Source organism: Lampris incognitus, chromosome 2 (assembly GCF_029633865.1).
Source record: "Lampris incognitus isolate fLamInc1 chromosome 2, fLamInc1.hap2, whole genome shotgun sequence".
NCBI lineage: Eukaryota > Metazoa > Chordata > Actinopteri > Lampriformes > Lampridae > Lampris > Lampris incognitus.
Window position 1 is genome coordinate 83,924,188 of NC_079212.1, and position 27,091 is coordinate 83,951,278.

At 43.7% G+C, this 27,091-nt stretch overlaps 1 protein-coding gene across 4 annotated transcripts in view; it reads left to right on the forward strand.

The window, feature by feature from the left end:
- Positions 1 to 2,210: 2,210 nt before the first annotated feature.
- The window catches only part of timeless (timeless circadian clock), a 44,629-nt gene continuing 19,748 nt past the window's right edge, over positions 2,211 to 27,091 (forward strand). For 2 of the 4 annotated variants that reach the window (XM_056273564.1, XM_056273567.1), the window contains exons 1-21: positions 2,211 to 2,652; positions 3,594 to 3,724; positions 3,913 to 4,066; positions 4,202 to 4,316; positions 4,538 to 4,600; positions 4,757 to 4,858; positions 4,998 to 5,153; positions 5,262 to 5,395; positions 8,183 to 8,270; positions 8,385 to 8,561; positions 20,494 to 20,711; positions 20,837 to 20,940; positions 23,222 to 23,391; positions 23,512 to 23,637; positions 24,366 to 24,517; positions 24,601 to 24,698; positions 24,803 to 24,917; positions 25,055 to 25,256; positions 25,383 to 25,522; positions 25,779 to 25,864; positions 25,981 to 26,104. In XM_056273564.1, the coding sequence (XP_056129539.1) occupies positions 3,628 to 3,724; positions 3,913 to 4,066; positions 4,202 to 4,316; positions 4,538 to 4,600; positions 4,757 to 4,858; positions 4,998 to 5,153; positions 5,262 to 5,395; positions 8,183 to 8,270; positions 8,385 to 8,561; positions 20,494 to 20,711; positions 20,837 to 20,940; positions 23,222 to 23,391; positions 23,512 to 23,637; positions 24,366 to 24,517; positions 24,601 to 24,698; positions 24,803 to 24,917; positions 25,055 to 25,256; positions 25,383 to 25,522; positions 25,779 to 25,864; positions 25,981 to 26,104 (2,621 nt within the window). In that variant the 5' untranslated portion in view covers positions 2,211 to 2,652; positions 3,594 to 3,627. Of the gene's footprint in view, positions 2,653 to 3,471; positions 3,725 to 3,912; positions 4,067 to 4,201; positions 4,317 to 4,537; positions 4,601 to 4,756; positions 4,859 to 4,997; positions 5,154 to 5,261; positions 5,396 to 8,182; positions 8,271 to 8,384; positions 8,562 to 20,493; positions 20,712 to 20,836; positions 20,941 to 23,221; positions 23,392 to 23,511; positions 23,638 to 24,365; positions 24,518 to 24,600; positions 24,699 to 24,802; positions 24,918 to 25,054; positions 25,257 to 25,382; positions 25,523 to 25,778; positions 25,865 to 25,980; positions 26,105 to 27,091 lie in introns of those variants that run through there. The other 2 variants (XM_056273566.1, XM_056273565.1) reach the window with 2 other exon arrangements.

Genomic DNA, 27,091 nt, shown 5'->3' on the forward strand with positions numbered 1-27,091 from the left:
CCTGCATTCCAAGTCCTCCACTTTGTCAGTAAGGCTTTTGACGGTGCTTTCCAGCGTGCTAACTCGGGGTGTTAGCTTCTTAACGTCGTCCTCCACCTTGTCAGTCAGGCTTGTGACGGTGTTTTCCAGCGTGCTAACTCGGGGTGTTAGCTTCTTAACGTCGTCCTCCACCTTGTCAGTCAGGCTTTTGACGGTGCTTTCCAGCGTGCTAACTCGGGGTGTTAGCTTCTTAACGTCGTCCTCCACGTCAGAAAGCCGTTGTTCGGCCTGTTCTATGCGACCCATGTATTCCTGTATTTGTTTCTTTACATCCGCAATTGTCGCTTGCACTCCATCAATTTTCTTGTAAAGTCCACTTTTCAAAGACTGTATGGCTTTCATGATATCTAGGTTGTTATTCTTATCTGTGTCTAACATTTCGTCGTCTTCTTCCTCGTGGTCGTCTTCTTCGTTAGCCATATTTTCAACCTGCATGGCGTCGCTAACCTTCTCAGCCTCTTCCTCGTGTCGCGATTTCCTTTTCTCCTCTTTTTCTCTCTTTGCCTTTTCTTTCGGGGTTTCCTCTGACATTTTAGTTCTGGGTACTCTTATACACGCATTGCGTGACTTTAGACAAGATTCGGATTAGTATTGTAGGATTAATTTACACGGTAGCTGCAGAGCTTGAGATGTGCGACCTCCTAGTCCCTCGCCATAACCGGAAGTCGCGGTGGTCACATCTAATGTGAGCCCTGTATAAAAGTGAATGCAAATGCCTTGTGAAGAAAGAAAATAAATTCACCATCGTTGTTGAAAACAAGTCTGTTTATTTGTAAGTACGCAAAGTATAATCCGCTGAAGAAAAACACCTCAAAAAGGTCTACCCGCCTTAACTCGATTTGTTTTCCCCCACGTCATAAACAGATGTGACGTTTTGTAGGCGTTTCCATAAATGCCGACTGTATCTATTGTTCAATTTAAAAAGTTAATGTCCGGTGAGTATCGGCTCTGCGCATAACTGAAGTCCACCGACTTCCAGTTTCTACTATAGCGGTCATACCACTTTCCTGTTTGTTGGCGCGTGTGCTGTTGACAATGGCATATTTTTCACGATGCCTGCACGATTTACCGTGGATAAACGTCAACCACACGCACAGAACTGTCGACAAACTTTCAGCTGCACCTGCCTGCGAACGGGTGGAAAGTTGGTCGACAATTCTGTGCCTGTGGTTGACGTTTATCCATGGTTAATCTCGCAGGCATCGTGAAAAATATGCCATTGTCAATTCACCCTTTGCAGACGCGTCACAATTATCACGTGACGAGGGAGACTGCGTCATGACGGACGGCAGGAAGTGATTGACCGGGAAATTCAAAAGCGAACAACAAAAACAAACAAAATATTGCGACGGATGAGTAGCTATTATAGTTTACATTTAAGTGATGGCTACCAATAGTCAGACTAATGTTGTGGAGTTGTCCTGTGAAGTGAGTCACCTTGTAGGACGGCACAAAGAGCGATATGTGGAGAAGCTAGCGATAGCAGGGTTAGCTAGCGACCCGTACCTTCTTCCTACCGATGTGTTCACGGATCTAGCAAAGTCGTCCAGTCTGCCCGAGTTCAGTCCACACGATCTGTACCACTATGTTACCAACGGAGTGAGATTTATGTGATATCTTTTAAGTGTTACCTTACATGAATGTGAGAAATGGTCAGAGTGGACATGAGAAAATGATTGTAATTTAACAAAAACAGCTAAAAATATACAAATTGTATATTTATTATTTAATTGTATTTTGCTTCATGCTAACCAGTACACTTGAATCACTTGAATACGCCTTTAGGTCAGCACCTGTGTGTGGGGACACTCCGTTGGTAACATAGTGGTACAGATCGTGTGGGTTGAACTCGGGCAGACTGGACGATTTTGCTAGATCCGTGAACACATCGGTAGGAAGAAGGTACGGGTCAGTAGCTAACCCTGCTATCGCTAGCTAACCCTGCTATCGCTAGCTTCTCCACATATCGCTCTTTGTGCCGTCCTACAAGGTGACTCACTTCACAGGACAACTCCACAACATTACTCTGACTATTGGTAGCCATCACTTAAATTTAGACTATAATAGCTACTCATCCGTCGCAATATTTTGTTTGTTTTTGTTGTTCGCTTTTGAATTTCCCGGTCTATCACTTCCTGCCGTCCGTCATGGCGTTCATATTCCCCGCGAGTGGGACGTGACGTCACGTGCAAAGGGTCAATAGCACACGCCAACAGGAAACTGGTATGACCGCTGCAGAAGAAACCGGAAGTCAGTGGACTACAGTTATGCACAGTCTATTGGTCGGACGACTGCGGCTGAACTGAACCTATCTTGATTACGCAACGCCTGTTGGCGCGAGACTTCGGATTGCGAGGAGAGAGAGTGTTGCTGAAAATGCTGAACACCAGCAGCACCGTCCTTACGCCGCGGTGCTGAGCACGACAGCCACACTTGCTGCTGGAACTGGGAAGTTACACGTCTGGCTAACTGACTTTTTGGTTAATTTTTACTCAACCTGTCCAGCGGTCGCCAAGGATTTGGCTGGCGTAACTGCGGATACGCTAAGTTAGCAGCTACGCACAGCTAGCTAGTTTATGTGGCGCTGTGGAGGAGCCATGCTGCGGGCTTGAGGTTAGTAACGCAGCTAACGCTAGCTAGCCTGCTAACCTAGCGGGCAACATAACACACACATACACACACACACACAAGTGTCTCGTTCGAGTCGAGAAAGTGAACGAACCGGTTCCGGTTGTTCTCACCTTGGCATGAGCATTATTTTACCACTCTTAACTTTGTCGGCTTTATGAAGTGTTTTCGTCAGACCGCTGCAAAAAAATACTCCTTAGCATGTCATTTACAGGACCGCGCCGGAAACATCGTGTAATCAGATCAGACGTATATCGAAGCCGGCTAAAGGACGACAACGTCCGGTGCAGAGTCTCGGGGAGTCCGTGACAGGGTCGTACACCCCGCCCGCCTGCCTCACATCTTGGGGGCTGCGGTGCGGAGCAGCGCCAGCACCGCCGCAGCTGAGTCGTTCGTTGACGACATTAGCCACCGAAAGACGAGATGGTTGTTTGGTGGCAGAGTTGACATTTTGTCATTTTGTCAAGGATGTTCCAGAGTTGGCATTTTGTCATTTTGTCAAGGATGTTCCAGAGTTGACATTTTGTCATTTTGTCAAGGATGTTCCAGAGTTGACATTTTGCCATTTTGTCAAGGATGTTCCAGCGTTGACATTTTGTCATTTTGTCAAGGATGTTCCAGAGTTGACATTTTGTCATTTTCTGTGGCTGCACTGCTTCCTGGCTTTGGTAGAGTGGTTCATTCTCGAGTATTTGATGGCATAGGCGTAAACCTTAAAACATGAAATGTGGAGCTGGGTGCCATACTGTATGCAGTAACTCCCAGCGATTTAAACATTCAAACTGAGGCAGGACATTCGTCTTTCTCACAGGCTCTGAACGTGTTGACATCCAGGTCGTTCTTCTTAAGGGGTGTTATTGATTACTGTAAATCAGTATTTTTGGCAAATCTTCTCTTTCTTGACATTGCCTTTTTTATCAGAGTAGGGGACATCATCATCCTGAGGTTGGTCAGCAATATATGGACTTATTCATGATGAATTGTGAACTCTTAGCAACATGCAGTGCCCTAGGGTACCTGGAGGGAGAAACCTACCACAAAGAATCTGATTGTTTAGGTAAGTGTCACCTGATTGCACCTGCAGATTTGTAACACTTTGAACTCTGTTTTATGATGAAGAATGGATTATGCTGCAATATTAAAGATACAACAGGAAATGCTAGAAAAGATTACTTAAGGACAAAAAGACATTTCCGCAAGTTTGCACCCACTTGTGATCCATTATTTACTGCCTCTGTGTTGCAGAGAGTGTGAAAGACTTGATTAGATATTTACGGCATGAGGATGATACACGTGACATCCGCCAGCAGTTGGGAGCAGGCCAGATACTACAAAATGATCTTATTCCAATTATAATCCAGCATGGGCAAGACAAACAGCTGTTTGATGCCTGCATCAGGTAAATTCTTTAAGTTGTTCTCTCTCTTACAAGTAATTTATTTCCTCAGAGCTGTACAGTTGATGAGCTATACCATGTTCTAGAGCAGATATAACCCTACGCCTTTTGTCTGCTCCCCTCCCTGGTCTTTCACAGGCTCATGGTCAACCTTACCCAACCTGCTATACTTTGCTTTGGCAAAATCCCTGAAGACCCAGTTTTTAGACATCACTTCTTACAAGTGATGTCACATTTGCAGGCCTATAAAGAGGTATAGTGATGTTTTTATAATTGCAATGCCCTGGTTTATGTAACTGTCATCATCAACATATATCAACCATTGGTATTCTGGATATTTTGTAATTACAACTACTGTTCTTATCAGGACGTTTTTATGATTTTTATTTTATTTTTTGGGGAGTGTGTGATCAGTTGGTGAGCATTTGCTATGGTTACAGGGATCTGTTTCCTCTGTTGCATCTTTCCCTGTAGGCATTTGCCAGTGAGAGCGTATTTGGGGTTTTTAGTGAGACGTTGTACAACCTTCTACAACTGGTGAGTGGTAAATAAAGTTGCATTCAGTTCACCTATTAGTCATATTAATGCTGTCAAATAATTTTGCTTATCCTGTCTTTACCATCTTGCTCTCCTTGTTCAGTTTCCCCTAACAATGTGTCTTTTTCTTTTTTCCTCTTTCTTTCCCCTGTGCAGGACTGGGAGTCGAGGCAAGAGGAGGACAACCTGCTGATAGAGAGGATTCTGCTGCTGGTCAGGAATGTGCTCCATGTCCCTGCGGACCCTTACGAAGAGAAGGTCTCAATTCAGTACAGATCTGTCCTAATTGATTTTTTTTTTATGTATTTTTTTTAAAGAAAGAAAGACTCAGTATTTTAACCCTTTTCACTTCTGTTACTTCCTTCCTCCCCAATCCCTGTCCCTCTGCTGGCTGTAGAAAGTGGACGATGATGCCAGTGTTCATGATAAACTCCTGTGGGCTATTCACATGAGTGGTTTCGATGACCTGGTCAAGTTTCTGGCATCTGCTCAGCGTGAGCAGCAGTGGAGCATGCACGTGTTGGAAATCATCTCCCTCATGTTCAGAGACCAGGTAAGGGCGACATGCCTTGTGGAGTTGTGCTGTTAAGTGGGTAATTTTAATTATTCATATTATTTTTCTGCCTTGGTAGACATCGTCTTTGCTCTCATTTTCACACAGACTCCTGAGGAATTGGTGAGTGCTGGACAGGCTCGCTCGGACGAGGAAAAGCAGAGGGATTCTCTGGAGCTGGAGGTGCTTAGGCAGAAAGAGCGGGCGGAGAAACGTACTCGAACGCTGGAGAGAGGAACCAGGTAAATCCAAGTGGTATGATAGAGTGGCATCGCAGACACAGTCAAGAGGAAAAGAAGGGGGAAAGACCCATCTGTATGTTCTTTTTATTTCTGAAAAGCTTTTGTTGAAACAAACAACTGCAGACTTAGTTTTTCCAAAGGAGTACAGCTCCTTGGTGTCATGGAAACCCTGAGAAGCCCCGGGAATGTGATTCATGCCCAAAAAGTTTTCAGAATGTCAGAATGTATTACGTTTTTTTTGGGGGGGGGGGGGGGGTTAAGCTTGTTAATACTCATAAGCTAGCTCATTTCCCAGCAACTCATAAAACATAAATCTTCATACTTTATAGAAGATGAAGTGTGGCTGCACAATCACAGCACGGGGCCGGTGTAATGTGAGAGGAGTGATGCTGGTGGGTAATTTCCTGAGTCTCGTGTGTGAGATATTTGAGAAGATACTTTCCAAAATCATGTCTAGTGCAGTGTGAGTGTTCGAAGCCAGTACTTGAAGTAAACAGCACAGTCAGATTATTTATCTAAAAACATGCAGTAATGAAGGATACAGACCACAAGGCTGTGATTCTGACATCATAAACACAGAGCACTCGTTTCATTCGTTCATTCGTTTACACACACATTCACTCATTTACATGACACAGTGGTTGTTTTATGTCATAGCACACTGTTTTTTACTTACTGGTTAGATTTATTCTGGCTTTTATTTTGCTCAGTGAAAAAGAGCCATGTTAGCTTTGACATGTCCAGGAGGGTTACAGTACGTTGTGGAGGGAGAGAGAATGGTATAAATGGCTCTGTTATGGAGAGAGGACTGATAGAGTTATATACTCCTGACTGAAGAAAAACAGTCTCAAGCGGTATTTGATACCAGAATTAATTTAGAGGGGACCTAACTGGCCTTGTACTAGATTTTTTTTTTTTTTTAAGGCAGTCATTGTCAAATGTTAAGGGGTCACGAAAAAAAGAAGTGCAAAGGAGGCAAATCATTTATTGAAAAAAATATAACACAATAGGTCCTAATGTTAAGCAATCTTCAGTTAACAACAGGTTTTGGGTTTTTTTCATCTTTTTTATATCATTGTTATTATCTTCTGGACACTACTACTACTACTACTACTTTCGGCTGCTCCCATTAGGGGGCGCCACAGCGGATCATCCGTTTCCATCTCTTCCTGTCCTCTGCATCTTCCTCTGTCATACCAGCCACCTGCATGTCCTCCCTCACCACATCCATAAACCTCCTCTTTGGCCTTCCTCTTCTCCTCTTCCCTGGCAGCTCCATATTCAGCATCCTTCTCCCAGTAAACCCAGCATCTCTCCTCCACACATGTCCAAACCATCTCAAGCTTGCCTCTCTTGCTTTGTCTCCAAACCGTCCAACCTGAGGTGTCCCTCTAATATAATCATTCCTAATCCTGTCCTTCTTCGTCACTCCCAATGAAAATCTTATCATCTTCATCTCTGCCACCCCCAGCTCCACCTCCTGTCTTTTCATCAGTGCCACTGTCTCCAAACCATACAACATAGCTGGTCTCACTACCATCTTGTAAACCTTCCCTTTAACTCTTGCTGGTACCCTTCTGTCACACATCACTCCTGACACTCTTCTCCACCCACTCCACCCTCCCTGCACTCTCTTCTTCACCTCTCTTCTGCAGTCCCCACTACTTTAGACAGTTGACCCCAGGTATTTAAACTCATCCACCTTCGTCACCTCTACTCCTTTCATCCTGACCACTCCACTGTCCTCCCTCTCATTCACACATATGTATTCCGTCTTGCTGCTACTGACTTTCATTCCTCTTCTGGACACTAATGCTCCTGTTAAATTTGACAATCAAACTTCTACACATGTCTTGAATTTGCTTCCTCTTTTTTTAGAGATATGATTAATACTTTATTTTTTAGTTAAAGCTTTTAAAATGGCCCAGAATAAATTAACTCTCAGCTAACAGCTGAATTATCAGTCCCACAGGTGAACAAACAAGTGCTCTCTGTCATGGTGTTTTTTCAGTCATGGGTCCTCTGCATCTAACAGGAGGAGTTAACCATGTCAGATAGTCCTTCTGACCACATCTAACAGCAGCGTGTCATTACGCCCACATTCCATCCCAGTGTTGATCGTAACACCAACTGAAAAAATATCCTTGGACCCATGCATCAATTCTAGCGGGTCATGATTTTTTTTTGGGGGGGGGGGGTCCCGCCCCCCGCGGGTCCCCCTTTTTTCTCCCCAATTGTACTTGGCAAATCACTCCACTCTTCTGAGCCATCCCGGTCTCTGCTCCAGCCCCTTTGCTGATCCGGGGAGGGCTGCAGACTACCACATGCCTCCTCCGATACATGTGGAGTCACCAGCCACTTCTTTTCACCTGACAGTGAGGAGTTTCACCAGGGGGACGTAACACGTGGGAGGATCCCACTATTCCCCTCAGCCCCTCCCCCCCAAACAGGCGCCCTGACCGACCAGAGGAGGAGCCAGTGCAGTGACCAGAACACATACCCACATCCGGCTTCTCACTTGCAGACACAGCCAATTGTGTCTGTAGAGACACCCGACTAAGCTGTAGGTAACAACCGGGATTCGAATAGGCGATCCCTTGTTGATTGGCAGCGGAATAGACCGCTACGCCACCCGGGCGTCCGTCAATTATTATTTTTAAAGAGCCAATGACACAACGGCTTGACCTTAATCAAATGCTGATTAAGGTTTTTGTGTGGGTGTGTATGTGTGTGTGTGTGTGTGTGTGTGCGCGCGCACACAATTGATGACCTCATTTACTTTTCCAGACACTCTCGCTTCAGAGGGTCCTATGTTATTCAGGGTCTCAAGTCCATTGGAGACAAAGACGTCATCTATCACAGAGGCCTTCATAATGTGAGTCAGTGGCTCTGCAGAGGCCCTTAAGCCCACTTATGGTACAAATGTGTCACAAGTGCTCTTTCACATGTAGTCATTTTAATGGAAACTCTGACTGTTTTTTCTTTTTAGTTCAAAAATTATACCCACGACCAGGGAAAAGCTGTGAGACGTGTTCACAAGAGGAATCAAAAGGCCGCAGACTGTGAGGGCAAGCGCCGCTCAGCCCTGAATGTGCGTCTTTTTCTCCGCGAGTTCTGTGTCGACTTCTTGGAGAACTGCTACAACTGTCTGATGTTCCTAGTGAAGGTAATCATGTTGTTGCATGGTCGTAGTTACGGACTCTTCATTGTGTCGTGGCGGTTGACATGTCTGTAGACAAGATAAAGGGAAGTAGCCTGCTTCATGTGTTGTTTTTCAGCTCTCTGTGGCAGTGCACCCTTGCTGTTGTCCTTGCCAGTACATGTTTTTCCAGACAAATCGCTGATCCTCATTCATGACAGGATCCCTGATGATGACTCATTGAGCTGATCAGGGTGGTTTCGTTTTGGCCCACATCGTTCAGCATCCCAGTTGGGGTGATTAAAAGTTGATCTCTGAGCCCTTCAAATTATAGAAAAGCTTTGCCAACCATTGATGCAAAGTAGGATTTCTCCTTTATTTGTTGGAACTGTCTTGTCTAAATAAGGGATATACTCTGATTCTGTCCTAACTGTGAGCCCACTTCAAGTTTTTGAAAATCTGCAGGGACCGTGACCTTGTTAGATTGCAACAAAGCAGACCTGAAATGCAGTGCGGTGGTGCCAACTGTTCTGGTTTACCCGTGATAGCTGCAGATTTGACCCTCTGCTACGGCGCTACGAGAAAGGTCATAAATGCTGTCTGTGAATGTTCTCATTCATCCAGGTCATGGTTATCCAAAGGAATTGAATCGAGTGCAACTGGACTTGGTATATATCCGTGAAGACGTTTCGCCTCTCATCCAAGAGGCTTCCTCAGTTCCTGCCTTTCTGACTAGACCAAGCTAGTCTGAGACTAGCTTGGTCTGAGAGGCGAAACGTCTTCACGGTTATATACCAAGTCCAGTTGCACTCGATTCAATTCCTTAGGTCATCAATGCTACGTTTTGTCTGGATTTGTTTTCCCACTAGTTATCTACGAGTCCAATGGCAGAGTTTAACTTGGGCAGCCAATGAAAAGCCGAAATAGGCGGGACTAACCACGACCACGAGAGTTCAATAACAGCTGCAACATCTTCTTCTCTGTAGCAAGAAGAACCTGTGTGGGTTTAGTGAGAAAATTAAATGACGACAGCGTCTACCTCAAAGAAAGTTAGGACTGGCCACCAAAAGTTTAGAGATAAGTATTCTAAACTATGTTTATCAAGCCAAGTAAACTGATTCTTATGTGTGTTGTCAGTACTGCAGATGCAACACTTCCATCAAACATGCTGGGTTGAACGATTTAGAAGAGCACAGTAAAACAGTCAAACATGGCAGATATGCGAAGGTCGTCAGAGGTAACGGACCAGTTGGCAACGCTGAACGACGCGAGTGTGGAATTATCAACGCAGAGACGTTATTTACCAGTTTTATTATCGAGCACAGTTTACCTGTTGCCGTTTCACATCACATAGGTCACCTTGTTAAAGCTGTGTTTCCGGACAGCAAAACCACCTCAAAGTATGCATGAAGAACCAAGACAACTGCTATTACACAAACCTCTTAGTCCATGGGCCAGAGCCCAAAATTTCCTATTTCGGTACACTCAAGTGGGCAAAACTTACTTATAATTTTTGAAAGGATCCATGTCTGTAGATGATATTTTGGTATGACAACCATTCCTGAGTGGCAGCTGTATCACAGTTATCAGCTCATGAAGTTAACCACCCGCTAAACTAAATTGCATTTTAGACGCTGGTGCATATCCTGGTTTATCCTCATGGTCAGGACATTTTTCAATGTTCTATAATATTGTCTTTGGTATCATTTTAAAGGGGACCTTCTTAGCTTTCATTCAAGCCCTGTTGTGGATATTTCTCACAAATATAGAGGTCACTTGAGCTCTTCAACCCGTCAATAACACACATCTTTCTGCAATGTTTGCCTAAACTATATACTTTCTTTTAGCCCTGTGGCATCTAGGAATATCAGGGACACAAAACACAAAAACTGGAATACTCACAGGACTGTAAAGATTCAGGAAATGTATAATATACCCATACTATTTCATTGTGTGAGGTGATTGTGAACCTTAAATTAGAAGGGCATTATTACTAAGAAACTAACTAGACCAAAGCCAGTTAGTCCATGGGTCAGACCAGATATCGATATCACCCAAGGTGACACAACTTCACTGGTGCCATTTTATTTGGTACACTAACAGAAGTAAAATAATACATGATAACCATTCCAAATGAGCAGCTATTTCATTTTTCTTTCAGGAAACCTGTTTCTGTGCCTCTCACGATTGTGTATTTGCCCAGATTTTTACAAATATAGCATTTCAACACCCCTGGTACTGATTAGCCTAGCTTAAACTCTGGGACAGTTCTTAGTTGGCCAACAACCAAGGATAACCAGTACTGTGTACTTCCATTCATTGTGCTAAGCTAGGCTAACGTGCAGCCAGATAGCTTTCTACTAAACACATATAGAGGAAACTGGTATCTATCTTCTTGTCTCACTCTGGAGAAGATTGTAAGCTAATTTCCCATAATGTTAGCATGTTCTTTTAATGTATATGTTAATATGATTAGTTAAAGTGGCTACGAGGAACTTTCATCTTGTGTTGATTTTAGCGGCCTCATGTGGACAAAATACAGCTGTTGCATAGCAACTAGGTAATGTATCTATTTGTGGCTATGTAAGATAAATAATGGTAATATGACGCTGGTGAAGCAAAGTAAACTTTGTTTTAGTAGTGTTCATACACCTAAGTTACATGTATTTGTTTGTATGTGGCAGGTGAAAACTGACTGAATATGGCCACTGGTGAACAAGCAAGTTTTTACCCAATACCAAAGTGCCCACGGGTGGAGTGCATTATCCACTGTTCTGATGATACAGATAAGCTGGTTTCACTACAAAGTGTCGACTCATGGAGAACTCTGCTCAGGGCAGCTCAGATACGAAATCATGCACCAGTTTTGAAACTGGCAAAAGACATTCCTGAGGGACAGATTCCAGCAATCTACTACCACAGAAAGTGTCGCAGTATCTTCACTATGAAGCAAATTCTTGATGGCCTCCTTGCAAAAGAAAAGAAAAGTTGTGTCTCTGCTGAAGAGAAACAATCTAAGAGAGTAGCTCGACATGCTCCAAGTACATCTAGGACTTATGATGCAGAGTGCATATTTTGTCAGAAAAACAGCAAATATTCCAAGAGACAGAATACGAGAGAAGTACTGGTGCAGTGTCGAGAACTGCGAGCTGATGCAAAGATCAGGAGTGCAGCCACAAAGAAAAGGGACAGCAGAATCCTTGCCATTGTGAGTAGAGACCTTGTAGCAGCTGAAGGGCACTACCACAGGTCATGCTATAGACTTTACACCAAAGAATAGGTTTCCAAAGGAGAGGTTGCCAGCAATGAAGATGATGATGCTGCAGCCCAGTATGAAGCTGCTGTGAATAAGGCATACAATGAGCTGTTCCTCTTCATCAGGATGGAGCTTTTTGGCAATCCTCAAGTGATGACAATGACTGATCTCTCTTCTAGACTGGTAGCTTCAATGAACTCCCAAGGCATTGCCTAAGTCAAGGAATCAACCAAGAAGCACATAAGGCGAAACCTGGAGAGTGAGTTTGCGGGAGCCTTGCAGATATTCCCTGATGAGAAAGGAAAATTCCTCCTCTATCCCGATAACTTGTCCATGAGGGAACTTGCCAAAGAAAATCAGTCTCTCAAAAGGGAGCTGCAGACCCTGAAAAGTGTCAGTGCACAAGATGTTATAGCCAAAGCAGCCATCAAATTGAGAGCAGACATTAAAAGTCAAGATGTTCCTCAAACCTGGCCGCCTGAAGTCAAACCAGAAGCAGAATGTCCTACCATTCCAGAGTCGCTCATTATCTTCCTGTACTCTCTACTCACAGTCTCAAATGATCCTGATCATGCATCCCAGAGAGTGCAGTGCCTTCTGCAGTCATTTGGCCATGACATAGTATATGCAGTGACATGTGGAAATACCAAGCCTTCCAAGCACATTGTTCTGCCATTCAGTGTCAAATCGTTGACAGGAAATGTAGAGTTGATAAACATCCTCAACCGACTTGGTCACAGTGTGTCCTATTCACAGATGGAAGAGATCAACACTGCCCAGTGTCTCCAGAAACTCTCATCATCAGGGAGTGGCATTGCCCTTCCAGCTAACATCCATCCTGGCATATTCACAACTTTAGCCTGGGACAATATCGACCGTCTTGAAGAAACTGTCAGTGGTGAGGGAACATCTCACAGAGTCAATGGGATTGCTGTGCAAGCAAAGCCAGTCAACCCACTTCCTGTCCAACCCATGCCCACTGTTCCCAAAACAAAGAAGAGAAGCATTGATGGACCCCCACCAATGTTACCAACTTACAATGCTGGACAACGGGTAGGGCCACCACAAAGCAAAAAGTCAGATGCCGATACTGCAGCCAATACTAAGCTTGCCAGAGAGAAAAACCTTCTTTGGGTCCTAGCACGCATGTCACAACAAGAAGAACAGTCAGTCAGCAGCTGGACAGGCTTCAACATCCTGACTCGAGGAGAGATGACGGTCATCCCCGACAATATAGGCTATCTGCCTACCATCAATGCTCCAGCGACACAAATGTCTACTGTCAACGAGGTGCTTAACCAGTCACTGAGCATCATGCAGTGCTTAGGCCTGAGGAAGATTGTCTGTGTCTTTGACCAAGCCCTGTATGCGAAGGCTGTCGAGATCACATGGAAACACCATGACAAGTTCCATGATATCATCGTTAGGCTTGGGGTATTCCACACCATCTGCACACTGCTGGCAATAATAGGAAAGCGTTTCCAAGATGCTGGACTCAAAGACCTCTGCATTGAGTCTGGCATGATTGCAGAAGGCTCAATTGCTGGTGTTATGGATGGCCGCAAGTACAACAGGGCAGTGCGACTACACAAGCTCCTGTATGAGGCTCTCATGCGACTGACCTTGAATGGTTTCCTGTCCTGGTTGGAAGAAACTCACAGGAATGACATGGTTCACCTGAATGAGACACTGAAGACCATTGACAGCCTTGGGAAAGAAGTCTCACAACATGCTTTGAAGGAGGTCCTCGAGAACAGCTCTTGTACACGCATCATGGATCTATTTGAAGTCTACCGTGAGTTCCTTAGAGATGGAAACGGCAGCCTCTCGAACTTCTGGATGTCCTATTTGGACATGGTTGAAATCTTGTTGGGGCTCATCCGAGCATCCAGAGAGGGAGACTGGATGCTACACTTGGCTAGCATTCGAGCAATGATCCCATTGTGCTTTGCTTATGACAGGATGAATTATGCACGCTACCTCCCCTACTACTACGCCCAGATGTCTGAGCTGCCCATCACACACCCAGATGTGTACACAGAATTCATGGAAGGAGGCTTCTCAGTCCAACTGGGCTCCACCAATCCCTTTGGCCGAATCCCTGTTGACCAAGCTATAGAAGAAACGGTGAACAAAGACACCCAAACAGCTGGAGGGACAAAGGGATTCAGCTTGAAGCCAGGAGCTGTGACCAAATATTATCTCACAGCTGAGTATAGAAGCATGTACCTCAGACAGCTGAGAGACCTGACAGGTAAAGGCAGGTGCAAATGGTCTCATCCAGATCTACAGAGTCCAAGGATCAAGAGAGATGAAGCAGATGTCCAGTCTCTCATGGACCTTATGGAGAATAACTGGCTCAATCCTATGTCCCCTGATGAGATTGATTTGGTTAGCCTCTCCACTGGCAACATGGCTCCACCTGATGTGACCATAGATCTCTTGAGAGCTCTTGAGAAAGGAGAAGAGGCCTACCAAGCATTCCAGCAAACAAGGTTAGATGCAGACCCACCACCTGTGAAATTCCACGACAAGATGACCAAGCAAAGTCTGAAAACATTCTCCAATGTCAGCACAAAACAAGCTCATGGAAAGAAAGCACAGGATGTGGTTCTGAAGGCAGATAGAAACCTTTTCAGTCACATGATCCTGGTGGCTGAAAGCAGGAAGGTGAATCTGAAGGATGTCCTTGCCTACCCATTGGGCCCACTACCATGGGCACTGGCAAATGCTGATGGGTCCTTACGAAAAACAAACAAGGCTGCACTTGCCAGAGAGCTTGAAAAGAATGTATCTCCTGCAGAAGACATCCCAATCCCATCTACTTCCATCATTGATGGGATGAGCCTGGTCCAAAAAATGAATGGCAACAACAAAACCTTTGCACAGGTGGCAGAGTCAGCCTTGACCCAGGTCCTCCATGAGGGAGCACAGAGTGAGAGGATTGATGTTGTTTTTTATGTCTATCACCAGACTTCGATCAAAGATGCTGAACGACTGAACCGGGGTGGAGACATCACTCTCCAGTACAAGAATCTTGCAGGGGGACACCACGTCCAGCAGTGGAGAAAATTTCTGTGCAGTTCCTCCAACAAGACCAGTCTCATCAAGTTTCTGGTGGAAGAGTGGAAACTCCCACGATACAGAGCTATGCTGCATGGCAAGGTGTTGTACATGACCTGTGAGGAAACCTGCTACCAGTTGACAGAAGATGGGTGTGAGGAAGCAGCAGAACTGCACTCCACACATGAAGAAGCTGACACCCGTCTGCTCCTGCATGCATTGCATGCAGCAAATGCGGGCTCAAAGTCAGTTATCATCACAGCTGAGGACACTGATGTCATGGTGCTTTGTCTTGGCTTCCAGAAGGACATCACCTGTCCCATCTACCAGAAGTGTGGGACTCAGAACCGCACACGGTTTGTCGACATCACCAAACTGGCAAGTTCACTTGGAGACAGCATCTGTGACAGCCTAATTGGCTTACATGCCTTCACAGGCTGCGACACTGTCAGTGCATTCGCTGGTCGAGGGAAGCCGAATGCCCTGAAGATAGTGAGAAAGCACACTTCCTGCCAAGAGACTTTTAGTCAACTGGGACAGACATGGAATGTGAGTGATGAGCTGTTCCAGAAAATTGAGCAGTTCACCTGTCGGATGTATGTTGCTAATAGCAGCACTGCTGAGGTGAACAAACTGCGTTACCAGCTCTTCTGCACCAAAAGGGGAGAGGTTGAGTCCAGCCAGCTGCCACCATGTAGAGACTGTCTCTTTATGCATGTTCAACGAGCCAACTATCAGGCAGCAATATGGAAGTGCTGTCTGCAGGCTAACCCTGTGGTGCCAAGCCCTACTGAGTATGGATGGACAGACGATGAAGGCAAGCTGGCCATTTACTGGATGCGCTCCCCACCTGCACCAGATGTGGTCTTGGAAATGCTAACATGCAAGTGTGTGCATTCATGCAAAATGCCAAGCTGCATGTGCCTGTCAAATGGACTTCCATGCACAGACATGTGCAGGTTACAGACCTGCAGTAACCAAAAACAGCAGGATGGTCCAGAACTGGACTTTGAACTTGGGGAGTCAGATGATGAGAGAAACGAGCAGTTTGATGAATGACAGTGTGATGATTCTGATGGTATTACTGTGGTAGTAGTCTATTGATGCACAGGATGTTGATTCTGGACTTGGTTACCCAGAGCTTGATAACAATAATGTAACCATATTCACATATACCCATTACCCTACCCATTACCATTACATATACCCACTAATGATATGGGATTACATGTATCATTGACTAAGTATATGTAAATGTCAATGTTGTTTAAAATATTAAAATAGTTCATTACCTCACTATGGTATTCCTTTTTATCATGTATTTTGATTGTGTATTTAAACAAATGTATAGAGACCAGTTTGTGACCTAACTGGCTTTGGTCTAGTTCTCATTTAAGGCTCACAATCACCTCACACAATGAAATAGTATGGGTATATTATACATTTCCTGAATCTTTACAGTCCTGTGAGTATTCCAGTTTTTGTGTTTTGTGTCCCTGATATTCCTAGATGCCACAGGGCTAAAAGAAAGTATATAGTTTAGGCGAAAATTGCAGAAAGATGTGTGTTATTGACGGGTTGAAGAGCTCAAGTGACCTCTATATTTGTGAGAAATATCCACAACAGGGCTTGAATGAAAGCTAAGAAGGTCCCCTTTAAAATGATACCAAAGACAATATTATAGAACATTGAAAAATGTCCTGACCATGAGGCTAAACCAGGATATGCACCAGCGTCTAAAATGCAATTTAGTTTAGCGGGTGGTTAACTTCATGAGCTGATAACTGTGATACAGCTGCCACTCAGGAATGGTTGTCATACCAAAATATCATCTACAGACATGGATCCTTTCAAAAATTATAAGTAAGTTTTGCCACCTTGAGAGTACCGAAATATCGTCTGGCCCATGGACTATCTGCAGCTACGTCGACGGCCGACTTGGGACACTTGTTACAAGTCAAATTGTTCTCACTTGCGACTGACGGAAGCAATGATAAAGACGCACAATTATATCCAGTTGTTGTACGCTACTTTAATGAAGAAGTAGGTAGGGTCGTGACTCAGCTTCTTGTATCACCTGCATGTGAAGAGGTCCTGTTAAACGTTTTACCTGAGTCACGTGAGTGAAGGTAGGTAGTTGTGTTGTTGATTAAATGGACTACGCTCCGAGTAGCGCTTCGGCTGTCGTGTCTTTTTCACAACATAACGGGGACTAGAAGAACCCCGCTACAATGTAGCGGTTTGGTTATCCACCCGTCTAAATCTCCCTCCTCTTCATCCTGCCAGCTAACCGCCTTCCCCCTGCCCCTAAACCCCCCCCACTCCAACTCCCTCCCCCCAAATGCTCAGAATCATCTGAAATGCCGAGAAAAGTGGTTTTTAGCCATTTTTAGAAAAATGCATATTTTGCATAATTATGCATAATTATATTTTAATTTTCTGCTATTTTTCTGGTCCTCTCTGGAACAATACCTACCACCTCCCAAAAAATTAGGATCATAAGTGCATTTTTGCAAAAATGCATATATTTTGCATAATGCCAAAACATTTCTAAGTCCCAGAAAATTTTTATATAGGTGAAAAAATCAGAGATGCTCAGAATCATCTGAAATGCCGAGAAAAGTGTTTTTTAGCCATTTTTAGAAAAATGCATATTTTGCATATTTATGCATAATTTTAATTTTCTGGGATTTTTCCCTTACTCTCTGAGACAATACCTTCCACCTCCAAAAAGAATTAGGATCATAAGTGCTTTAGTTTTCGTTCCCGCTATCTACACTAACACCACACACACACACATTCTGAAAATATATGAGTAGATATTTCAAAATGCATGGGGTCGATTCCTACACAAGCTTCACCACATGCTGTACCGTGTCGTTCCACTGGAGGGCAGATAGGGTGAAACTGGCGTAGGGTTAGATGACATGCATGTTTAAATATGGCGGGTGGTCTTTTTTTTTTTTAGATATGAAAAACTACAGGTCCTGGAGAACCTGTTGAGATAGACGTCATCATGTACACCAGTGCGTACCAAGATATTTAAATAACACAATGCAGCCCCCACCCCCTCCCAGTGACCCTACAAGATTTACATTTTCATTTAAAAATTTAACTTTAGAATGCAATTAATTTATGATTATCTGCTTGTATAAGTACACATACCATATAATGAAATATTAAGTTTTTATAGACTCGTTTATACAGTTTAAAGCATTTTAATCATGAAAAAAATGGTTTAAGCAGGTGCTTTTAATGTTGTGGCTGATCGATGTAAATACTGATCTAGTGTCATATCTGTGTTAAAGTAAATACTGATCTAGTGTCCTCTAGTAGTCTGGGTTAAAGTAAATACTGATCTAGAGTCATCTAGTAGTCTGGGTTAAAGTAAATACTGATCTAGAGTCATCTAGTAGTCTGTGTTAAAGTAAATACTGATCTAGAGTCCTCTAGTCTGTGTTAAAGTAAATACAGATCTAGTGTCATCTAGTAGTCTGTTAAAGTAAATACTGATCTAGTGTCATCTAGTAGTCTGTGTTAAAGTAAATACTGATCTAGTGTCATCTAGTAGTCTGTGTTAAAGTAAATACTGATCTAGTGTCATCTAGTAGTCTGTGTTAAAGTAAATACTGATCTAGTGTCCTCTAGTTGTCTTTGTTGAAGTAAATACTGATCTAGTGTCATTTAGTATGTGTTAAAGTAAATACAGATCTAGTGTCATCTAATAGTCTGTGTTGAAGTAAATACTGATCTAGTGTCATCTAATAGTCTTTGTTAAAGTAAATACTGATCTAGAGTCCTCTAGTAGTCTGTTAAAGTAAATACTGATCTAGTGTCCTCTAGTAGTCTGTGTTAAAGTAAATAACAACACATACATCCGGATGCTGTTTATAGATTACAGCTCTGCCTTCAACACTATCATCCCCGCCAAACTAACCACCAAACTCCTCTCCCTTGGCCTCAACCCCTCCCTCTGTAACTGGATCCTGGACTTCCTGACCAACAGACCTCAGTCTGTTAGGTTAGGTGACCACTCCTCCTCCACCCTGACCCTCAGCACAGGTGCCCCTCAAGGCTGTGTTCTGAGCCCCCTCCTTTTCTCCCTCTTTACCCACGACTGCCTGCCAACTCACCCTTCAAATGTTATAGTTAAGTTTGCAGATGACACCGCAGTCAATGGCCGTATCACCAACAATGACGAATGTCTGTAGATATTTTTAAATATTTTGTACTCCAGCTCTCTTTTAACTTATTTTTAGCTTTTGGTCTTCATGTGTGTATATCTTATATTGTGTTTTCTGTGTTTGTCTGTGTCTGTCTTGCACTGTTTGGTGAAGCCACAGCCCTCATTTCATTTTTAACATGTGCCTGCACATTGTTTTTAATGATAATAAATTGAATTGAATTGAATTGAATTGAAATACTGATCTAGTGTCCTCTAGTAGTCTATGTTGAAGTAAATGCTGATCTAGTGTCATCTAGTAGTCTGTGCTAAAGTAAATACTGATCTAGTGTCCTCTAGTAGTCTGTGCTAAAGTAAATACTGATCTAGAGTCCTCTAGTAGTCTTTGTTAAAGTAAATACTGATCTAGAGTCCTCTAGTAGTCTGTGTTAAAGTAAATACTGATCTAGAGTCCTCTAGTAGTCTGTGTTAAAGTAAATACTGATCTAGTGTCCTCTAGTAGTTTGTGTTAAAGTAAATACTGATCTAGTGTCATCTAGTAGTCTGTGTTAAAGTAAATACTCATCTAGAGTCCTCTAGTAGTCTGTGTTAAAGTAAATACTGATCTAGAGTCCTCTAGTAGTCTGTGTTAAAGTAAATACTGATCTAGTATCCTCTAGTAGTCTGTGTTAAAGTAAATACTGATCTAGAGTCCTCTAGTAGTCTGTGTTAAAGTAAATACTGATCTAGTGTCATCTAGTAGTCTGTGTTAAAGTAAATACTGATGTAGTGTCATCTAGTTGTCTGTGTTGAAGTAAATACTGATCTAGTGTCATCTAGTTGTCTGTGTTGAAGTAAATACTGATCTAGTGTCATCTAGTAGTCTGTGTTGAAGTAAATACTGATCTAGTGTCATCTAGTAGTCTGTGTTAAAGTAAATACTGATCTAGTTTCCTCTAGTAGTCTGTGTTTAAGTGATGGTTAACCCATCCTAAAACATGTTAGCTTTTCTCTTACCTTGGAAAAGTGTCTAAAGGCATCCAGTTAAAGGAACAGTGCTGTGCTTTTCAAAGCCTTGTAGTGGAGCAAATATACAGTAGTTTAATGTACAGTACTTGATGTAGTACTTCTAGCCTAATTAACCGACTGTTGAGTTCACTTCGCCACCAATGACCATGCTCTGGTTTTTATGGGCAAATTCTGGTTTTTCACCCTTGCTGTTCTGGTTTTCACTTTTCAATGCTGGTGCCTCTGGCAGTGATGCTCTCATTAAATCAAAGTTGCAAAAAAAACAAAAAACCACACATTTCATACATGAAATCACACATTTCATATAAACAAATGTGACATGGTAATTTCCAGATAAATTTCCCAGGGTAGAGAACATTTAACATTTAACATCACCAGTAGCCTGGATCTTTATGGTGAAGTATGGTGAAGTTATGACAGAAGTTTTTGTTTCCCCCTATTTTCCACAGGAGAGCCTGGTTCGGGAGCAGACTCAGCAGCACGATGAGACCTACTACCACTGGGCACTCAGCTTCTTCATGGCCTTCAACAGGGGCAACGGCTTCCGTGCTGATTTAGTCTCTGAGACCATGTCAAACCGTGCTTTCCATTATATCGAGCGCAACATCACCAACTACTACGAGATGATGCTGACTGACCGTAAAGAGGCCACGTCATGGTCCCGCAGGTGAGAAGATGAAGAGCAGCTCTTTAACATGTAAAAATAGGATGTTTAATTGTCCAAGAAGCTTTGGTTATAAATTCTCCTCGTGGGCAAACAGTTGTTCCAGAAACTTATTTTTATCACGTCAGGATGCATCTGGCGCTGAAAGCATATCAAGAGTTGCTGCTAACGATAAATGAGATGGACCGTTCCCGTGATGAAAGCATCCGACAGAGTTCTGATGTCATCAAAAGTAAGATGCCTACTTTATGTCGCTTTATGTCGCTAGCTGTTTTTGTATCAGTTTCCATATCTTTATGTAGGCTGTGTCGCTCAAGTATTGCATGTTCATAACAAGTTCAACACAGCAATATATGCTTGTTGTGCATGCTCAGTAACCCAGGTAAGAAAACTGGATTTATTTAAATCTGATTTTCCATTAAGTTTACAGTGGAAGTTTCTGTTATGATATTTAAACAAGTCATCCGTCAACAGGGAAATAAAAGCCTCTGTTCTATGAGACTGGTCTCTCAAGAGAGCTCCAGCCAGCTCACAGCGGGGTCTGTGAGCTGGCTGGCTGGCTGATTGCCCGTTTCTCGAGCTTTTCAACTCGGAAAATGTTGGATAACATTTTTGATTTGCAATCAGTTTTTGTAAAACTGCCAATATTCAAAATGTACACCATTGATTTCTTGCCTCAAAAATTATTATTAAATTAAATTTAATGATGAAATAGCATTTGAAAATTGTAAAAAAAAATTCGAAAACCACTCTGTTGATTCTTCTTGCTGGTAAAGCAGAGGCGTATTCAGTGATGTAATGACGTGGCTCTCAAGCCAGCTCCACGCCGTAGAAAAGTGAACCAGTCCCCAGCTGCGAACCGGCACTCGCACCAGCCCAGAGTGAGGACTAGGTTTGTGTTGGTGGAAGTCTTGGGTCATTTAAAGAAAGACCTTGGTGGTGGTTTCTGCCGTGGAGACACTGCAGTGGTGTCATTATCAGCGGTGGCCTCAGTGAAAGCCAATAAAAGTGAAGTTTTACATATTTGATACCCGCCCATCGTCCATGCCCTTGTGCCATGTCTGTCATGAACCCAAATCAGTTGGACTGACTGGGCCATGATGGGCAATGGAAAATGAAGTTCCAAATCTTGTCTCTTAATTCAGCTACTAAGACCCATTTCCAGGACAGAACTGAAAAATGAGAGAGTGGCCATCTGTCCATGGCTCTCCTAATGGATGTGACTGCGCCTAACTCGGCCATGAGCATGTTGCCAGAGCAAACAGATGTTTGGTGCATTGGTGTGCGTTTATAAGTCACCTACAGGGCATGCAAATCATCAAAAAGGAGGAAGTGTTGACAAGACAGTGCATGCAGTGAAAGTGAGGCGCTTATCCCCATTTATAAACAGAGAAAAGGCCTACTGCCATGCCATTATACCACTACCGTATTGCTAACCCTGCCAGTACGTTTTATGACTGTGTCTTCACAGTAAGGATATCCCTTATCAGGGCTGGACAAATTTAAAAAAAAAAAAAAGGTGGTTGTCATCTGAGCAACAGACTTTTCCAACTTCTCCTCGGCAATCAGGTGTTCTCTTTGGTTGCCTCGAATTTGCATTTTGCTCCCATAAAGGGATTATAAGGATAACGACAATAGAACTGTATTGATTAGAAACCATTAAACATTTATTTCTAGAACATATTTTCTTAACATGGTACCAAACATAATTGGACTGGACTCAGTTTCCTTTCCTCATCTCATGTGTTCCTGTGAGCTTATGTGAGCACCTGCTCTTCATCACTTCAGCATATTTGTTAGTTAACCAGACTACCTGGCTGTGCTTGGCTTTCTGCCTCCTTTTGGCACTGATGCAGTTGAAACATACAGCTGAAGTACCATACTTGCACTTAATTTACGGGTGGGTTTTCAGGGACGAGGGTTAATAGTCCTTTCATAGTTAAGCTGACATTCCACCCATCATTATCCAAACCGCTTATCCTGCTCTCAGGGTCGCGGGGATGCTGGAGCCTATCCCAGCAGTCACTGGGTGGCAGGCGGGGAGACACTCTGGACAGGCCGCCAGGCCATCAGTACACACACACACACACACACACACACACACACACACACACACATTCATACCTAGGGACAATTTAGTACAGCCGATTCACCTGACCTATATGTATTTGGACTGTGGGGGGAAACCCATGCAGACACGGGGAGAACATGCAAACTCCACACAGAGGACGACCCGGGACAACCCCCAGGGTTGGACTACCCAGGGGCTCGAACCCTGAACCTTCTTGCTATGAGGGGACCGCGCTAACCACTGCGCCACCATGCCACTGAGATTCACGTTATTCTACAAATAATTCTTTTGCCCCAATTAAAACAAAAATGACCACTAAGGATTAAAATATGATGCCATATGTTTAACTCTGCAGTCTGGAATGTCCTGTGATTATGGATGAACACACTGGTGTTGGCGTAGTTGTCACTTTGTCTTCTCTTACTGTATGTGTTCCCTGTAGGTAACATCTTTTACCTGATGGAATACAGGGAGATTTTCCTTACCTTGCTACGGAAGTTTGATGAAACTAAACAACCACACTCCTTTCTAAAAGACCTGGTGGAGTCCACCCATCTCTTCTTGCGCATGCTGGAACGCTTCTGCAAGGGGCGCAACAACTTAATGGTGCAGGTAAACGTCTAAGGCAAAATAAAGAGAGTGAGATTAAAGTTGCTAACAGCAGATAGTTATATCTGGCTCTGTCAACTTCCCTTAAAACACACCTTTGACTCTTAACTATGCCTTTCATAGAGGAAGAGGGTGAAGCGGAAGAAGCCGCGGGGCCAAAAACAACCATCAACCTCAGAACCTAACCAAGAAGCCCTGGAGGAAACCTGGAAGATCGTGGCAGAGGAGTTGAAGACCAGTGGCTTCCAGGTCAATGTGAATTGTGCCACAAGGTGGAGCGCTGCGCAGACACCAGTTTGTTTGTTGCTTTCAAAAGGCAAATGTTAGGGAGGAAACCTGTGTGCAGTGCCAAAGTTAGAGCCAATAGTTTCTGAGGGACATGCGCATCAGAGACAGATCCTCCAATTTCAGAAGCATTATAGACATTCATTGCATTTCTTGCTTTATCAGGTGTATTTCACAATAGTTTTGAGCCTAGCAGGAACTCAACAGCCTAATAACATCAACTGTATGGACGATAAAGTAGCCAATCCTTCAAATAATCATTTGGTACCCTGAGTCATCAACAGTTTTTCATATGTTGGGCTCCAGGTGGTTACTAAAAAGTTTTACATTCAAGCAAGGGACAGTATAGTGGCCTTAAACCTAATTACCCTCTACTGTGATTCTTCCTGTTAGTCGTTTTCACAGGAAAGTAAAAGTTAAGATGAACTTAAATAAACTTAGTTAAGTTCAAGATTAGAGCAGGGGAGGTTGTTGTCTGGAAAGTTCAACTGATGGTTACTCATCAGTGAAACCCCACTTAAGTAAAATTTAAATTATTAACTGAAAAGTACACCAAAAATTCCGACACCTTAGTCAAGAGTTAAGTCTAGTGCAGCCATGCAGACCTTGGTAAAGTGTGGGAGTGGACTGTTAGCTGCCCACTTTTGTAGGCTGCATCCGTCATCACCTTAACCCGGAGATTTGTTTTACAGCTGTCAGAGGTGGTAATAGAAAACTTGGTGCCATTTGATGCTGCGTCCGAGACTCCCCTCGAGGAACAGCGGACAGAAGCTATGGTGCGCATGCAGGATGCCCTGCTAGCCAAACTGGGACCAGAGGCCCTTGGACTGCTGCGCGCCGCCAGGTCAGTGGGATGTAGTAACCATGTCAGATCGATCACATGATCTTAGATATCGGACTGATGGGTCTTCTCCTTTTCAATGGCAGAGAGGTATGGCCAGAGGGAGACGTGTTTGGTTCAGCTGACGTGGAACCAGAAGAAGAATTGGAAATCCTAAAGCAGATCCTATATGCCAAACTGCCAAGTAAGTTTTGGTTAGTTTTCCATAAACGAGGCAGTCTGCGCAATATGTGTGACTTTTAAAAAGATTTTTCCTCTTTCAAGCCTTGTTTTGCAATTGGATTTCAGGGTCGGATCCCCCTGAGATGGAGGAGGAAGAGGATGCAGTAGAATTTGAAGAGGAGGAGTTGGAATCAGTTCAAGTGTCTGAAGCAGAATTTAATTTCCTGGAATTTATCAAGAGGTGATGAAGACTGTTAATCCTGTTGAAATGCACTGCTCAAAAGGCTCTATTAAAGAGCCTTCAACAAAGCATGACATCGTTTTTTCAATAAAAGTTTTATCCCTATTTTTGTGACTTAAACTCTTATTATCTTGCAGGTTTGCCAACCCCAACATTGTGCGTCCATACCTACTCCTACTGAGATCTTACTCACAAAACTCGTCTCACACAAACCACTGTATCACTCGTATGCTACACCGTCTGACAGTTGACCTGAAGATGGAGGCCCTGCTTTTCCAGCTGTCAGTCTTCTGGCTCTTCAACAAGATTCTGAACGATCCTGCTGCGGCCGCTTACAAGGTGCAGCTCCACCCACAAAACAGCTTTCCTCAGTGTCCTCCAGGTTTTATGTTCAACGTAGAAGAGACCAAAGGTGATATATTCGTGATGCTGATGCGGGAGCTTATTCCTCTTCTCCATCCACAGGAACTGGTGACCTTTGCCAAGTTTGTGCTACATCATTTCTTTTTACTAGCAGCAAATAACAACAAGGCGTATGTAGAACTGCTCTTCTGGAAGAACGTAGGGGCTGTACGTCAGATGACTGAAGGCTACAGCAAAGATGGGTTAGTATTTCTGTCTTCTGTGCCACTTGTGCATGTAGCTACCAGGTTTGGCACCTTACATTTCTATTGAGCTTAAGGAAAGTATACTGTTGGGGCAGAAATAATTGCCCTTCTGAATTAATTTCTACCAGTGTGGTTGTAAAAATGGATTAATTTTACTCAACACATTAGTGACCAAGTTAATTTCTAAACGGTGAAAACAGAATTTATGCTGTAAAATCTGGGATGTTGTTTCCTGCTCTCCTATATTTGTTAGAGAGGGATCGAAGACAAATGCAACATGGACTGAGGAGGAGGAGGAGGAATTGCGTAAGCTGTATGAGGAGCACCAAGACGCTGAAGGTAAATTTGTTAAGCGTGTCAGTTGAATGTGTTGTATAATTCATAGTGATACAGGAAATAGAGTTGCCACCACCCTGGAAGAGATGCTGACCCTGACTCTTGACTCTTCTGCTTAGTGCCAGACATAGTGGAGATGCTGCTGCCATTACTAAGCAACAGTAACCGCACACGTCGTCAGGTAGTGGTACAGTTGGTACGCATGGGCCTGGTGGACAGCGCCAAAGAACTAAAGAAACAGAGGTAAGTTACCTGGTACAAACTGAGTCATTTGTTCATTTAAATCATTTGGGCAAAAAGTTAGCAGAGTAGATCTAGTAAAACATTTTCCCCCGAAATCCCTGTTAGAAATCCCTGTGCTTGGGCATCTGGGTAGCATAGCGGTCTAATCCATTGCCTACCAACACGGGTTCGAATCCGTGTTACCTCTCCCTCTTTACCCACGACTGCCTGCCAACTCACCCTTCAAATGTTATAGTTAAGTTTGCAGATGACACCACAGTCATTGGCCGTATCACCAACAATGACGAGATGGCCTACAGAGACGAGATTGAGCACCTCACATCATGGTGTACTACCAACAATCTTGTCCTTATGTGCAGAAGACAAAGGAGCTGATTGTGGACTTCAGGAGGTGTAGAAGCTGCAGCCACTCCCCCATACACATCAATGGGGTGGAAGTGGAGCGTGTTTCCAGCTTTAAATTCCTTGGAGTCCACATCAGCGAGGACCTTTCGTGGACATTAAACACCCAGGCCCTTGTGAAAAAGGCCCAACAACGCCTGCATTTCCTGAGGAGGCTGAGGAGCGTCCATCTACCCCCCAAAATTCTCACCAACTTCTACCACTGCACCATAGAGAGCATCCTGACCATCTGCATCTCAGTGTGGTACGGCAACTGCACCTCAGTAGACCAGAAAGCTGCAGGGGTTGTCAAGGCGGCCCAGCATATCACCGGTACCCAGCTCCCAGCCATAAAATACATTTATCACAAACGCTGCCTTCGAAGAGGTCTGAGCATCAGCAGAGATCCCACCCACCCCAACCATGGACTGTTCTCCCCCCTGCGCTCTGGGAGGCGCTACAGGAGCCTCAGAGCCCGCACTACCAGGCTCAAAAACAGCTTCTTTCCACAAGCTGTTGCCCACCTGAACCTGGCTACCCACTGAATGTCTGTAGATATTTTTAAATATTTTGTACTCCAGCTCTCTTTTAACTTATTTTTTGCTT